Source organism: Pteropus medius, unplaced genomic scaffold (genome assembly GCF_902729225.1).
Source record: "Pteropus medius unplaced genomic scaffold, Ma_sr-lr_union100, whole genome shotgun sequence".
NCBI lineage: Eukaryota > Metazoa > Chordata > Mammalia > Chiroptera > Pteropodidae > Pteropus > Pteropus medius.
The window spans coordinates 127,891-142,589 of record NW_024356335.1 but is presented as its reverse complement, the minus strand read 5'-3'; the positions used below and the strand labels follow the sequence as shown (position 1 = coordinate 142,589).

The window sequence follows — 14,699 nt, the reverse complement described above, 5'->3', positions numbered from 1 at the left end:
TATGTGGAAGGATTGAGGGATGGGATCAGCATCAGATCATGGGAGAATGAGTAGAATAGTACAGATGTATCAGATTATGCTATATGGATACCATGCTTTTCATGCGGGGTGTCAGACACTGGCTCAAAGCTGTGTCCAGGAGCCTGGCTCGAGGCGCAGATGAATGTTCAGGGAGTTTCCCATCAAACCCTTCGGCCTGCCTAGGCTTCCTAACAGCACCTCCCACAGTGCTTCGGGTCTCCCTAGTCACGTGACGGGGGGTAGTTCTGTTCCACCAGAGGAAAGCTGATGCGCAGTCCAGGTGGCAGGGGCTACTACGCTTCCCTTCCACCTCCCCAACTCCCGGTCTTGCGTGATCTCGCGTGAAGTGGGGAGTATCTTCTCGCGAGAGCGAGGTCAGGCTCCCTCCAGGTCCGCCTCCGTGGTGAGGAGGAGGTGGAGGAGGAGGAGGAGGCGGAGGGAGGAGGAGGAGGCCCCGTCGCGGCCTCCGCCGCCGCCAACGGGGCTGTCCCTGTAGCTCCCGATGGAGTTTGAGGTCGCGAAACCGCCGCCGAGCTCTGCCCCGGCGAGACGAGGCGCCTCCGTCGCCGAGCCGCGCCGTCGTGGGGCTCCCGGGAGCGGCCCTTAGCGACCCCGCCCGGGCCCCCTCAGGTAGGGCGGGGGCGGGCACACTGCGGCTCGGGCCCCAGCCCGGATGCCCGGTCCCCGGTGGTCGGGCGGGGAGCTGGCCTCAGCCGGGGCCTGCGTGCTGTCGTTGACGGCGCCCCGAGGGTCTGGGACTGGGGGCCGCACCTGACACCGGCCCGGGAGTTCGGGGCCTGGGGAGGCCCCTCGCCTTGGTGGGGCTTTTTCCATACCGAGGCCTGGCGCAAATGGCCACCTCCCTTCGGCACCGGCCGAGGGGACGCCTCTGACCCCTAAGGAATCCACCCCAGCAAAGGCCAGGCTTCTAGTCCGATTTCTACACTGTCAGTAAGAGGGGGTTTGGAGGAGGTCCTCGAAGCGAAGTCTGCTCCAAGCTTTTCGGCTTTCTGTGCTGGCGCTTTCGGAGATCCTAATGCAGGGATGGTGGAGGCGATCTGAGTGGTAAATAGGGACCCTGGCCAAACAATGCCCTGGGAGGGCTCAGCCTCCTGGGAGGGAGATGGTCGGGCCAGAGTGATTGCACAGTGGATGTGACGGAGCACTGGCAAGAAACACCGCCAAGGAATTGTGCTATGGCTTTTCTGTTTCCCTCTTTCATTTTTCCTTCTTGAGGAAGCCTCTTAAGGGGAGACTCTTCCACCATCTTAGAAGAATGGTAGAAAGCATCTTTGTTTCTCAGAAGCAGATCTGCTTCTCTCTGTCCTTAAGCTTTCATTAAGGGAGAAGATGAAGGTAGCTGTCATTTCCATCTTTTGAATTACAAAAGAGTTTTAAGATACCGCATATAGAACCTTGACACCAGAATAGTCTCAAGTAATCACTGACATCTAATCTCCTGATTCCCAACCTGTTTTATTTTTTTCGTAACCACCTACGTTCCATTTTAATTCCTACTCTCCATTTATCCAGGCCCCTTTTTAATTCCTGCTCTTCCCCCACCCGCTGTGATTAGAACGACTTTGTATCCCTATTAAAGTGCTTAAGTAATCTTTTCCATTTTCGTATTAGTCAAACTTTTAAGTTCCATTAGGAAGTCTTGATTAACCTGACAAAGCTGATGTTGATATGCAAAAATTGATATAATTTCCCAAAAGCAAAGAAAACAAATGTTTTACTTAGCCCGTGCAGCCTTTTTGTGTATTTATAGTTAAATACACAAAATACACAAATTTAGTTAAGGCTTCTTGAAACATTAAGAGGCATTCATGGATTCCTCATTATTTACCTTCTTTTATCTGCCTAAAGAGCTACACCACTGTTCTAATGTAACATCTCTTTTCTATGTTGTTTACTTCTGCATTCAATTCTTGAAGAAATAGAGACCATTACATCTTGTCCAAGACCGTTTTTTTTTTTCAATATTGCCATTTTTGTTGATTTGGAGAATCATATTTTCCAAATTTTAGAGTTTGGAAAATTGCTGGAAGGACATAATGTTAAACATATATTCCAGACATGTTTAGAAAAGCAGATGTTATAATTAAAACTGGCTCCTATTCTTTGAGGATTTAATTGCAGTTGTGTTCATTAATAGATCTTTTGAGTTTATCCTGATCTGTTATTACTGATGTGTTAACCTGACATATAAGAAGACTTATGTCCTTTGTTCATATGTTTTCATTAATTCACTTTCTGCTTTTGTAATTCACTGTGTCTTTCAGTTTGAAAAAGTTAACAAAACATTTTTCTTTACACGGAATTTTTCTTTACACGGAATTTTATATTCAAAAATAGAACTTCTACATTATATGCAACATATAAGAATACTTTAATAGACATAACAAGTTCTTAGTGTAATAAGTACTTGCTTATTGTTTTGGTTGGACTGGGTTGACGTTTCACTTTCCAGTGACAGAAAAAGGAAGCATGTGGTAAAATAAAGCTAGCTGAAAATTAAAAATAATGCTGTGCACCCAGCCTCATAAACGTTGTAAGTTACATCTTTATGATCCTCAGTTTTCTAGTTTTATGAAAACCTTTTTAAGTGTAGGTGTGACTTTCACCTCAAATTATTAATAAAAATTTGGATATTACTTTATAATTTTAAGGAGAGTTGCACTGTCCAGTACTGTCCAGTAGCCACACATGTGGCACTTGAGCACTTTAAATGTGGCAAGTGTGAATTGAGACGTGATATAAGTATAAAATGCACACCAGATTTTGAAGACTTAGTTAAAAAAAAAAAAACTCTTGATTTTTTACATTGATTACGCGTTGAAATGATACTTTGGATAAATTAGGTTACATAAAATATATTATTAAAATTAATTTCACCTGTTTCCCTTTTTTAATATGACTACTAGAAAATTTTAAATTATTTGTGGCTTGCGTTATATTTCAGTTGGACAGTGCTATTCTGGAGGATTTCTTCCAAGAAATAAATTATGTGATTAAAAGTACTATTACTTGCAAGAAATAAATTATCGGAATTAAAGTAGACACATGAAAACCAAAAATCTGACAGAGTGTCTTCTTAAAATCATACACAAACACTTTGGTAATATGAAGAATAAAGTTACTTGGTGGCCATTATTTGATAGACAGTAGTAGTAAGATCTGTCTCAAAAATAAGTGTTTTCAAATATACTCATCACTAAAGAAGCAAAACTTTATCAGTGATAATAATTTAAATAGAAAATTGTTTCATTACTGTTCTGTCATAAGACATTGAAAGTTAAAAATTTCATACTTATTGAAAAACTGAGTTCAACCCCATGCTGGATTTAAGAATTAAAACTTGAGTCAAAAATATTTTCTAACTTACACTAAAGTCACAAGCAGTCTTTAACATTGTAATTCAGTTCCTTTTTCTCCAGTCCTTTTGATATGTTTGAAAATGCTTAGTTTTAGAGCTTACAGATTATTTTAATTGGTTTTATCTGTTTTATAGTTTAAGATCTAAATTGTACCTAAGATGCTTTCAATATAATCTTTTAAGTCCAAAACTAATTATTTTAAAGGTTTTTGAATTGAGAAGTACTGTTATAATCCACTTCAGTCACTTAAATTTTTCACATGGGTAAACTAGAATGAAAACAATGAGTATTTTAATTAACAGACCTGAGCTCTAATAGTCACATCTTTATAAAGAGAATTGTAAAATATACACACACACACTATTGTATTATATATAATACAATAGTGAAAGAGGCATAAACTTTATTTTGGCCTTTTAAAATCAAGTATCATAGTCATAAACTAGCTACATGATATGGTGGCGTAATATTAGAAAATGGTACTACTTAGCTGGTACGTAGTTTGCTCTTAATAAAGCAGTTTGTAATTTGCATCAGATGAGAGATGTCTGTTACTCTTCCTATGTTATGAGTCCGTATTCATAGCAAGGAACTTACAGTTTGAAAAATTAGAGTAAAAATCTGTTTAAGGTCCCACCTCTAATTTAGTGTTTCTCACTCCTATGCTTTATCTTTTTATTCTTCTTAAATTCTAGTAACTAGTAACTGAAATTAGGTAATACAAATAATTTAATCAGTATGCTTTTATTTAGTCCCTTTACATTTCTAGAGTTGTGAGCTTTCCATTTTATCTCATTTTGAGATGTTTTGGGAGTATCTTTAGGATGAATACGTCAATACTAATTGTAAATGTTATTAGCAATTTATACTTCCATAGAGTCAGATAAGTTACTGTGGAATGTATTAGTATAAATTGAGGAAATTTACACATTAATGTATATTCTTAACTTGCCATTGCTCATTTAGATGCTTTTAAAATAAATTATAAAGACAATAGGCTATTTATCATGTTTGATCATTATGAAAATATTTTCTAGGTAAATGTTTACAAAGTGCCTTTTTTAAAGAAATGAAAGTCCTATTTTGTCATTACTAATTAAACATTTTAGTGGACTGCATAAACCTCTGCGTTTTAGGTAAAATTTTGTCATCCTAATGGAAGAATCTAGAATTTATTGATAATAGTGTTGATGAAAAACATTTTTAAAAATCAAACTTCTTTATATCTTATATAAGAAAAGTTTAGTTCATAATTTTTCTGTAAGAAAGTTTGAACCTGACACATAGCAGAAGGCAAATTTGATAAAGCTACTGCCAAATTTTGGAGAGAATTTTTCTTTTAAAGGTATTAATTTCTACTAAAAGTTAAACTTTTCAGCATTAATTATATTAAAACATCTGGTGTTAGTAGACCCAGAGACACATATGGGATATTGTAATATAAAACTATCAGTGTATTCTAGAATAGTTTGAAACACTTCAAACTAATAGGTGAAAATATGAAAGATAACATTTTTATGTTTAGTTCAATTATGAATGCCTTTCTCTCCCCACCCCCAATAATTAACTTTAATCTAAAGCATTTCAGTATGATCTTGGAAAACTAAATAAGGAAAGAGTATTTGCTACTAGTTTCCTATTTCCCAGTGGCCTGTGATACCCTAACCCACCGAATTAGCATTTCCAAACAGGTGGCTGTTATAAAAAAAAAAAAAATAGATACAATGTCTTGTTTGGATAAATATTGTATTGGTTCAAGTAATTAATTAAATTAGGGCTTCCACTAGTAGAGGTGAGATAAAATTTATTCTTCCTCAGAGGCCTTTTTCTTGTGTAATTTTGCAGCATAGTAAACTGAACATTAAAAATGTTAGGTTCGAGGAGTGATATATTCACCTGCTTAGTGTTAGTTTCTAAAGTTGGAAGCCAGCTAACTGGATTTAAGATCAGTGGCATTAATAGATGTTACAACGTGAGAGTGAAAGTGAAAAATAAAGTAAATATAACTTGCAAAATTTGGCTAGTTTAAAAATAAAGATGTTAGATACTTTGCATTAGAGCTGTTTGAGGAAGTTTGCACAGGGAGCTGTTTACATAAAAAGCCCTATTATTAATTCATTTTTACCAAGATATTTTTAAAACTTTAGTTTTTATGAACATAAAAAGCACAATAAAGGCTAATAGAAGTCTTCATTTGGATGTGGGGATATTGAAGAATCAGTTATATACCTTTCTGAGCTGAATCAGACTTCATTTTTAAACATCTAATTTCTGTGGAACTAATATATTTGGGTTGGTAAACATTCTTAGGAAATAAATCACTGGCTGTTTAATTGTCCTAAATACCTAGATTTTTTGTTCACCAGAGAGCTTTTGTCAGACTTACATAAGTTTCGTATTGGAAGTTACAGAAAATTTGTGAAATGTGGAATGTTCAAGTTAGGTATCTAAGTATTTTAAATTAAAAGACAGTATAGTCTTGCTACTAAATATTTTATTTTACTTAAAGTTATGGAACAAACATTTTGCTCTTAGAAATAAAAGAAAATTCACTGTCATTTTTCCATGTGTCTTTTAATCATACGCATATATTATTTTTCTCACACTATAATCATAGCAAAGTAGAAATTTGTATTTTGCATTTTTCAATTTAGAATTTCTAGATAAGACTGTTGCTTTATTCTATATCTGGATCTGACAGTTTTTGGTAATACATTTTTATCAATCACTAAATGATATGTTTTGTCGAAAGTATTGTAGGGACCCACATTCAGGATTTATAAGAATCATTCCTGGGCAAACAGCTCTATTATCACAATCTTCTCTCACACTTTTATTTTCAGCACCTCAGTTAGCCTCCTAAACAAGTCCTGACCAGAGATTCCCTTTTTATGAATCTGCCAAGTTGAACATACTCTTGACTGTCATGGTCATTCGGGTGGCAAGGCTGTCTCTTCACACTTGACTCACTACAATATTGTTTGGATTAATAGATTCCAAAGTTCACTAACTCTTAGGCCATATCTTAATATATTTTGGGGTAATAGATACCAAAGGGAAACACTTTTTAAAAAATCAGTAATCTAACATAACTTGTGTTCTTGAAAATGAAATGTGAAACGTTAATCTGCTTATTTGATGTGGTCATTAAGGAAAATACATGAAATCTTCAATGACTGTTATGTGAGCAACCGATATAAATATGTTTTATTTGAAAAGAACACTATTAGAATATTGTTTCTGGACAAAATTTCAGAAATTTAATTTGGCAAATAGACTGAAAAAGACACCTGAGACATAAAATTATCTAGAATTGTTTTAGGTTTTGAGGCCATGATGGTTGACTTTACAGTTAACTCTTGAAAGGTGAATGATGAATATGTGGTTAATTCTTAACTTTTGTCCATTTCCAGCTTACAAAACACTACACAGCAAAATAATGATCTGCTAGACTGCTAACCCGAGCATCCAGCTTCCACAATGCCTGTGCAGGCAGCTCAATGGACAGAATTTCTGTCCTGTCCAATCTGTTATAATGAATTTGATGAGAATGTGCACAAACCCATCAGTTTAGGTTGTTCACACACTGTTTGCAAGACCTGCTTGAATAAACTTCACCGAAAAGCTTGTCCTTTTGACCAGACTGCCATCAACACAGACATTGATGTGCTTCCTGTCAACTTCGCACTTCTCCAGTTAGTTGGAGCCCAGGTAAGCTTTCAAGATTTTACTCATTTGGTATGTGTAATAATTACAGAACTTAGTTCATTAAGAGGTACAAAGTATGTTTAGTGATATTCAAGACAAAAAATACTTGATGTACCTGATTTTCATGATTGTATTCTGCTAAAGGTTTTCTTTAAATAATATCATAAATCCTTATGCAAAATCATAAATTTCATCATGGTTATGTATTTGCATTCAATGCTGTGGTCCAAATTTATATTTATAAGTGATTTTGGTGGATAAGAAAAAGTTTCGTATAAGCTTACATAAATATTTATTCATTAGGTGATATGGAAAAAAAAATGTTATCAAAGCTTTGGCCAGAAAGCAACCAAATAAAACCCTCAAATGGAGGTTTTTTGGTTTTCTTTTTAACTTCAGTTGACATTTAGGATAATATTTTAAATGAGAAAATAAGTTCTATTTAGGGATGTATATATCGAAAAACCTTTTTCCAGAGTGTCAGTAACAAATTCTGCACAGTTTCTTATGCTCAGGTGCTATAAAATTACTATTTCTTGTTTATAATCATTTTACTCAATCAGATGAAGACCCTAGGTTTATAGTAGTTTCCATTGGATGAGGGCCTGCTTTGTGTAGGTATGATAAGTAAGCATTCAGCATCTATCGCAGCTCTTCAGGTAGTTATTATCCGCATTTTACAAGTGGAGAAGAAGATGAAATTCTGTACATCATACACTACATATTAAAGCAAGGAAATGAGGATTTTTCTGATTAATCACGTCTTAGAAAATTCAGTGAATTAAAATGCCCCATTCCTTAGTATCTCGATATTTGAAGTTTTCCTTGTAAAGCTCAGCATTTCTTTTCATTGTTCATAATCCAGTTAGACACTTTGAAATCAAGATGTATTTATAATCAGTAGTGTGTCATAATTTAATTAGCATGTTTTCTTAATGATAACATAAAATAATGGTGCCTCTTGCAAACAATGGCATCTTAGAGCTAATAAAATACCATAGACTTTTTGTAGTAATACTAGCTACCATGTATTTAGCATCTGTTATGGGTAAGGTATTATGTTTTATTTTTTATAAAATGTTCTCTCAATTGGTCTTTAAAATTGCCTGCAGGCTTATATGAAGTGACTCATATTATCTTTTCAGCCTCATCACTCTTTTTGTGTAAGCCATATTGGCCTCCTAGCCAGTTGTCAAATATGCCACACATATTCCCACCTGAGGGCTTTTATAGTGAGTGTTATCTTTGCCTAGAACGCTCATTCTCTCTTCTCTTTCAAGTCTTTCTTAAAATGTTCTTATTTCCAAGGAAGTCTATTCTGACCACCTCCCTTAAAATTGCAGCCCCTCTTCCACACTCCCAATTCTCCTTACTATAATGATCACCTTCTACTGTATTATATTTTTGTTTATTTTTTTAATTTATTGGCTGCCTTCTCTCTTCTCCACTAAAATGTAAGCTCCACAAGGGCAAGAAATTTTGTGTTTTGCTCACTGGTAGATGCCTAGTGCCTGAAACCTCTTGGCATATGATAAGCACTTCATAAATGTAAATATTTGTTGAATTAAATTGAATTTTCATAATAGCACAATGAAATAGGGATTTTCCTCTTTATTTTACAGTTAGGGAAATCATGACTTGGGGCAGTTAAGTAATTTACTCAAGCTCACTTATAGTGGCAGAACCGCAGTTCATACCCAAGTTTTGACCTTTCATTGAGAATACTGTCTCTTGGTGCTTATATTCTAGCAAGGGGGGACAGGCCATAAACAATTATATAGTAAGAAGATGCTACGTGCTAAAGGAAAAAAATCCTTGTCCGTTTGACTACTTTTTATTTTGAAATACTTTTAGAAAAAGTTGCAAAAAATAGTATACAGAAAACCTGTATAACTTTCTGCAGCTTCCTCTAATGTTAACATCTTTCAGGATTATAGCATAGTTATCAACTCCAAGAAATTAACATTGATACAATATTGTTAACTACCTGCTTATTTTCCTCTATTTATTAGTACACACAGCCCTTGCAATTAAATGTAATATTCTTGATTTTTGGAAAGCAATTTGACTACATGTTTGACTTTAATTTTATTTAAACTATCTTAGTGTATTGTCTCTGTATTATCATTATATACTGACCGCAGTTATTATCGAATATATAAATAACAGTTTGTGAGCTGGGTGAATGTATTTCTTCAATTTTTCTTTATTTTTAGGTACCAGACCATCAGTCAGTAAAGTTAAGTAATCTAGGTGAGAACAAACACTATGAAGTTGCAAAGAAATGTGTTGAAGATTTGGCACTCTACTTAAAACCTCTAAGTGGAGGTAAAGGTAAGTTCATCAAAAGTGTTGTTTCTGGTAAGTAGGACTTGGTAATACATTTACTTTGAAGACTTGATATTGATACCCTATTAAAATGTTTTCAGTTTTGAAAAATGAATTTGCTTGGAGAGATCTTGGAAAACTTTTTGATTGAGGACATTTATTACATTTTTTCTGAAAATAATATTGTTATTTATTTAAGAATTCATTAGACATACAACATATTGAATTTTATGCAATATTTGTATCTATTGAGGAAATCAGTGCTATAGCAGACTATTAGTTTTAATAAGCTCTATTAAGATAAGTTTCATATGTTCATGTATTCATTCAGTCATTCAGCAAATATTATTGAGCACTTACAGTGGTATGGATCCTGCCTTCACAGAGCCCATGGTCTATTGGTGGAGACAGACATATAAGTACAATAAGTCATTTTGAGTGCTGGAACAGAAATGAAATTTGGTTTTGTTTGTCATTACGTACCCAGTGGCTAGCGCATCACAGATGTAATAAAAAGTTGTTGAATGAGTAAATCAATCAGGTATTTATTTAGTCTCTGCTCTGTGCTTTTCACTCTTGGATATTTTGGACATAGTGATTTACTTGAGAGACTTACCGTGCCCACCTCATTTATTCATTCAGTCATTGAACAGATATCTAAAGAACATGTATTAAGTACCAGGCACTATTTTGGTACTTGGTATACATGAGTAAATATGCATGCCTTCATAGCACTTAGGTTTAGAAAAGGAAGAAAGCATAATAAACAATAAATATAATAAAAAAGCAAGTTATATAGTATGTTATAAATGATAATGGCTATGGAAGGAAAACAATACATTAGAGGGATCAGAAATGTCAAGTGAGAGAAGAAGGGCCCGTTGCAATTTGAAATAAGGTGATTAGTGTAAGTCTCATTAAGAAGGTAGCTTTTGAACTTGAGATGAAAGAGGTAAGATAGTTAGCTAGGTAGATTCCTGGGAAAAGTCAGTTTCAGGCAGAAGGAAGAGCAAAATCCCCAAGGAATGCCTGGTGTCTGCAAGGAACAGCGATAGAAGAGTGTGCCTGGAGCATTGTCAGCGAGGGGGAAAGCAGTATGAGATAGATGAAAAGAAACAGCGAGGTCAGTTATGTTTAGACTTACGGCCATTTTAAAGACGAGCTTTTACTCCGAGTGAAACTGTAGAGTCACTCCAGAGTTTGAGCAGAGGAGTGACACAGTCTAACTTATAATAAAAGGATCATTCCAGCTGCTCTGTTGAGAACTCAGTATAGAAGGACTAGGGTAGAAACAGAGCATCGGTTATTAATCAGATGGAACAAGATGATAGCAGTGGAGATAGTGAGAAGTGGATAGTCTGGATATAGTTTGAAGGTATAGAACCAAGAGGATTTCCTCAATTACTGGATGTAGGATATGAGAGAGAGAGCAGAGTCAAGTATGCCTCGGGTTTGGGGTCTGAGCACAAGAAAAAAGAGGTCATCAATTTAGATGAGAAATACTGTAGGTAGATCAGGTTTAGGTAGGAAGATCAGGAATTCAATTTTGGGCACATTAATTTTGAGCTGTCAGATCTTTACGTGGGTGCTACTGAGTGACCAGTGGATATATGTTAAGGAATGAGGTATAGGAGCTGTAATTTTGGGAGTGAGTCACTGATGTATAATCATTGAAATGTAGATCTCAAGGCAATATGACTGGATAAGATCACCTAAATAGTGAGTGTAAATAGAGAAGAAAACAAAAACTGGGTACTAAGTTTCTTTAACATTAAGAAGACAAGAAGAAAGGACGAAATCAGCAAGTAAGACTGGGAAAAAAGATGGAAGAAAACTAAGAAAATGGGATGTTCTGGAAGCCAGGTAAAGAAAAGTGTTTAAAGAAGTTATGAGCGATTATCTGTGTTGGGTGCTGTTGAAAAGTCAAGTAAGGGAAGAATTAAGAATTAACCATTGATTTAGCAAAGTAGAAGTAATTGTCATGACAAGAGCAGTTTTGGTCAAGTGATAGTAGCAAAAACTTGACTAGAATAGGTTTTAAAGATTATGAAGCAAGGAACTTCAGATAGTGAATATAGACAACTTTAGAGCATTTGCTACAAAAGAGAAGAAAGAAATGGGGCAGAACTGGTAGAAGAGTGATGATTAAAAAAAGTTGAAGGTGGGTGAAATAATAAACTTGCTTGTTCTGATTGTATGCCGATGGAAATGATCAAGTTGGAAGGGAAAAATTGACGATAAGGGAGAGAGACGAGAATTGCTAGAGCAATATCCTTGAATTGGGAAAATGGAATAAAATCTTGCCGTTAAGCAGTGTTCTTAATGTCTTGTGTACAGTAAACAAGAGCTGTTATTAATCATTACTTTCAGATTAGATTTTTCATTTATTCAACTTTAAATTTACCTGTAGTAGTTTTAGTCAAAATGGAGAATAGATTAAATAAACTCAAAGTACTCTCTTTTGAGAGATACATACAACCTAGAGAACAGGATACTTGTGTAAAATTTGAAGCAACTAAAAATTAAATTATTATTACCACAGAACAGTAATAAACAGAGACAGAATACTTGTTTAAAAAATGAAAGTCCCTTACAAGAAACTCATTAGGAATTGTGGCTTAATAAATAGAGATAATAAAAATTGTCTTGCCTTTTTTAATTGAAAAAAATTTAGTTTTCATTGTTTCCTTTTTCCTAAAGGTGTAGCTAGTTTGAACCAGAGTGCACTGAGTCGTCCAATGCAAAGGAAACTGGTGACACTTGTAAACTGTCAACTGGTAGAGGAAGAAGGTCGTGTAAGAGCCATGAGAGCAGCCCGTTCCCTGGGAGAAAGAACTGTAACGGAACTAATACTACAACACCAGAACCCTCAGCAGTTGTCTGCCAACTTATGGGCTGCGGTCAGGGCTCGAGGATGCCAGTTTCTAGGGCCAGGTAAGATAGATCACTATCTTGCCTTTCTTATCAGCTGTCAGGATTAGAGGATGCCAATTTCTAGAGGAGGTAAGACTCCTCAGACTCAAGTCACCTTTATTTACACATAGAAATCTTGACATAAATCAGTTTTGTTTATCATAAGCTATATGTGTTTTAGAATAAGTTTCTCATTTAATCCTCAATGGCCTTCAAGAGAGGTGAGACAGATCCAGTTTTACAAATTAGAAAACTGAGTTAGAGGCCTAAGGTTACACAGGTGGTAAGTAAAAGAAACAAACTTTTTTAAAAATTGGAAAACAATTTTTTTTTTTTTTTAAAGAATCGGGATGATTTCTTTATGGTTACTACCATCTACATTCTGTTTAAAAAATCTTTACCAGGATTATGACATATTGTCCTGTGTTGCCTTCTGGAATGTTTAGTGTTTAACTTTTCTGATTTGGAATTACAGTCCAAGTAGGATTTATTTTTGTGAAGAAACTTGTTTAGTATTATTGGGACAACTGAATAGACATACTGAAAAAGATAAAATTGGATGAATTCCTTATACTCCAAAGCTGCATAAATTCCAAATAGATCAGAAATACTTAAGATTAAAAAATAAAGTATATAAGTAATAAAAACAAACACAAGAATGAATTCCTTTATAACCTTGGAGTAGGAAACACTTTTCTCTTTGACTCCAAATCCAGAAGCACTAGGAGAAAGAGTGACATTTGACTATATAATTTTTTTTAAGTTGCATCACAAAAAATTAGAAGCATAATAAATGACAAACTTGGGGAAATATTTGTATTATATTACACACAAAGCACTACTATAACTAATATTTAAGGTACTTATAAAAACTCAAGAAAAATACTAACCACCCAATTGAAAATTTGTCAAAAGATATAAACAGACAATTCATAGGGGAAAGTATTGTAAATGGCCCTCACACATATAAAAAGATACTCAGTCTTTTTCATATTAAGAGAAATATATCTTAAAATTATACTGAAATACCATATCTCACTTATCAGATTGGCAGAATCCAAAAGTTTGACAATATATTCTGTTGTCATGGCTGTGGGAAAACAGATCTTTCATCCAATAATGGTGGGAATGCAAAGTGGTACAAACTTATAGAGGAATTTGGCAATATCTAGCAAAATTACCTATGCATTTACCTTTTGGCCCCAACAGCCCCACTTCTAGGAATCTGTCCCAAAGATACAGCAAAAAATACAGGACACACAAAGTTATAAAGCACTATTTGTAAGAGCAAACATCTGAAGCCATCTGAATGTGAATAGGAGACTGGTTTAATGACCTGGTATGTCTTTCCAATGGAATACTATGTGCTTATTGAAAGAAATGAGGAAAATGTATATATTCTGCTTGCATGTGATCTCTAGATACATTAAGTTAAAGAAAAGCAAAGTGCGGCATAGTGTGCTTATCATAGTACCTTTTATCGAAGAAAGGGAGAGAGAGACAACCGTTATTATTTGTTTATATTTTCCAAAAGAAGCAATGGTAGGAAAAAAATTAAAAATAATAAGCTTGTGTAGAGAAGTGGGGAACCAAGATAAAGCAGACAAGGAGAGAAGCCATAGGCCTCATAGAACCATAGGCTTTGGTTTTGTACTTTGCAGCCATGTAAATGTTTTATGTAATTATAAAACAATTTTTAGTAAAAATAAATTTTAAAAATTTAAATAAAATGAGTAAAACAAATCAATACCTAAAAAATAAAAAAGCTAAAACATCAAATTGGTAGCATGTTTATCATGATTGAATTTTTTCAGGTGGCTTTAGAACACACAGTATTTTGATTTTTATATCTCTAGCAGGGGATACATAATAAATCCTAAACTGTGTTCCATCATTACACTGTTGATAATTTTCTTGGTATTCTATTTTGAAACTATTATATAGACACACTGTAGAATAAAGCAAATAATTATGTTAATGCCATCAGGAATCAAGATTTTCAGCATTTTAAAAAAAGAGATCCAAGTATGAAATCAAAGAATTTATGTAAAAATTCTGTAGTCTTAAATTTGAATTGGCAATATAGACTTGTTCATTTTATTTTATTATCTTCTAAAAAATACCTGTTCCTTAGATCTGTCCACAGAAATGGCTTAGAAGTAATGGATAGTCATAGCACTTAGATTCTGGCCTTTAATAATACCATTTACCACTAAAAAGTAAACAGGGCTCTTCAGATAAATGCCTGATTCCATTTCCAGGGTAGAAAAGTATAAAAAGAGCTTGAGAAGTCTTATGCCAGAAAGTAAAAAAGCTATTAAAAAAAACCTAGAATCTTGTCAAAAGAAC

At 34.7% G+C, this 14,699-nt stretch overlaps 1 protein-coding gene across 5 annotated transcripts in view; it reads left to right on the top strand.

The window, feature by feature from the left end:
• Positions 1-407: 407 nt before the first annotated feature.
• RC3H2 (ring finger and CCCH-type domains 2) overlaps positions 408-14,699 on the top strand; it is a 41,729-nt gene continuing 27,437 nt past the window's right edge. For 4 of the 5 annotated variants that reach the window (XM_039861472.1, XM_039861469.1, XM_039861468.1 and 1 more), the window contains exons 1-4: positions 408-651; positions 6,815-7,112; positions 9,326-9,443; positions 12,138-12,371. In XM_039861472.1, the coding sequence (XP_039717406.1) occupies positions 6,882-7,112; positions 9,326-9,443; positions 12,138-12,371 (583 nt within the window). In that variant the 5' untranslated portion in view covers positions 408-651; positions 6,815-6,881. Of the gene's footprint in view, positions 652-6,814; positions 7,113-9,325; positions 9,444-11,118; positions 11,301-12,137; positions 12,372-14,699 lie in introns of those variants that run through there. The other variant, XM_039861473.1, reaches the window with a different exon arrangement.